Below are 1,675 nucleotides of genomic sequence, written 5' to 3'. Positions count from 1 at the left end.
TATATATATATAAGTACTGCGCCAAGTTTACTATTTTAAGAATTTCCTCTTCCTTTTTTAAGAAAAAGTACCCTAGATAAGTAAATCCAAACAGACGAAGATTAAAATCATTAGAGCTCTTGCGGTATAAATTGAGCGAAGGAATTCCATTGTAAGTGCCACTGTGGAATGCATAGCACTAAGAGTGCAATGTTTTGGCATGGACAAAGTGCACCTGCCAATTTAAAAGTTACATCCTCCTCACTTAGCGCGGACGGACATCAAACGAACCGCGCGCAGCGCGCGGCGCCTCTACTCCGTCAATCTGACGTATAAGCCGGTCGTTCGATGTGCAAACGCGTTCCTTCTTCGAAACGAAGAAAAATCTTCTACAGAAAAATCTGGCGCTTTTACTTACCGACAAATAGACAGAGGAAGTCTATGATAAGCTTCCGAATTAACTTGGACGATCGATCCATGTTGCGTTTATTACGACCGTTGATTGGGAAATGCTGCGCTCGTCAGTGCGCTCGTCAGTGGAACGTTCAGGTGCTCAGTCCAGTGATGAGTGATAGCGAAGTCTGACGTCGACGAACGTCAGGTGAATACGATGAGGAAACGGACTCGAATGTTGCGTATCGTTGACGTTTCATAAGCGTAGGCGTGAACAACACTGCACACGATGAATACCACACGACTTCTTGGAGCAGACTGACGTAGCGTGGCATTCACGACACGACTAGCCGCTGAAGCCGCGCGCCGCGAGTAGATCGGAGTGTAAGTGGAGTGGAGTAATCGCGAGCGGTGCAACGAGCAGCGACGAGACGCCAAGACGTCGCGTCGCCGCGCTTCACCGCACTCGCCACTCGCCACTCGCCACTCGCTGCCACTCGCTACCACTCGCTGCCACTCGCTACCACTCGCTACCACTCGCTACGCTACGCTACGCTATGCCACGCGCCGTGCGAGGCTGCGAGCCCATGCGTTGGCCGTCGCGTCCAACGCTGTCGGCTCAGTCGGCTGGTCGGCACTCAGCTATGGCTGTGGCTGTACTCTGTACTGGCTGTGCTCTCCCCACTTTGCCTCTTCCCTCTCTTTTTGTCGCCCAATCTCGCGCGAATCTACCACTGGGTCGCAATTATTGCGAATCAATTCGATCGAAATCCGACCAACGGCCAACTTCATCGAGTTGTTCGACGAAACGTACAATGGATGCAATAATACGTAACACATAAATGTCTTTGCGTCTCCTATACATATTCCTAATTTTTTTATTTCTCTAGTATTTATTTCTGCTTCTAACATTTCTTCTATTGTGCGCAAGGCCTTATATATAAATATATATATATGTATATAAATATATATATATATATATATATATATATATACACACACACACATAGGGCGTTTTATTTTGAGTGGTACGGTCGATTATCTTATATAAAGAATCAATGATTTTATTGAAAAATTTTTCGAACGAAAGTTGCATGGCTTGAAGAGAGAAACACATGATGGAAATGTGGACTTGACCTCGAATGACCTTGTCAAAATCAGGTCAAGGTCATTAATTTTTTTTTTAATAGAAAATAGAAACTACTATTTTTTATTACATATTCTTGTAGCTTATCTCGAGAGTTTTCCAAAATACTATAATAAAGTTACGTTTCATTGAGTACTTTCCGAGTTATGGTGCTTG

The 1,675-nt window shown here is 44.6% G+C and overlaps 1 protein-coding gene across 3 annotated transcripts in view; it reads right to left on the bottom strand.

The window, feature by feature from the left end:
- The window catches only part of LOC108757246 (putative phosphatidate phosphatase), a 62,495-nt gene extending 61,633 nt beyond the window's left edge, over nt 1–862 (bottom strand). Inside the window, exon 1 of one of the 3 annotated variants that reach the window (XR_001939895.1) lies at nt 398–860. Coding sequence is in view for 2 of the 3 variants with exons in the window: in XM_018501701.1 (XP_018357203.1) it covers nt 398–458 (61 nt within the window). In the remaining variant the exon portion in view is untranslated. Of the gene's footprint in view, nt 1–397 lie in introns of all 3 variants that reach the window. The other 2 variants (XM_018501701.1, XM_018501702.1) reach the window with 2 other exon arrangements.
- Between the last annotated feature and the right edge of the window lie 813 nt (nt 863–1,675).

Source organism: Trachymyrmex septentrionalis, unplaced genomic scaffold (assembly GCF_001594115.1).
Source record: "Trachymyrmex septentrionalis isolate Tsep2-gDNA-1 unplaced genomic scaffold, Tsep1.0 scaffold134, whole genome shotgun sequence".
In the NCBI taxonomy this organism is placed as follows: domain Eukaryota; kingdom Metazoa; phylum Arthropoda; class Insecta; order Hymenoptera; family Formicidae; genus Trachymyrmex; species Trachymyrmex septentrionalis.
Note: the sequence above shows the minus strand (reverse complement) of the source record. Positions and strands in the feature narration are given on the sequence as shown.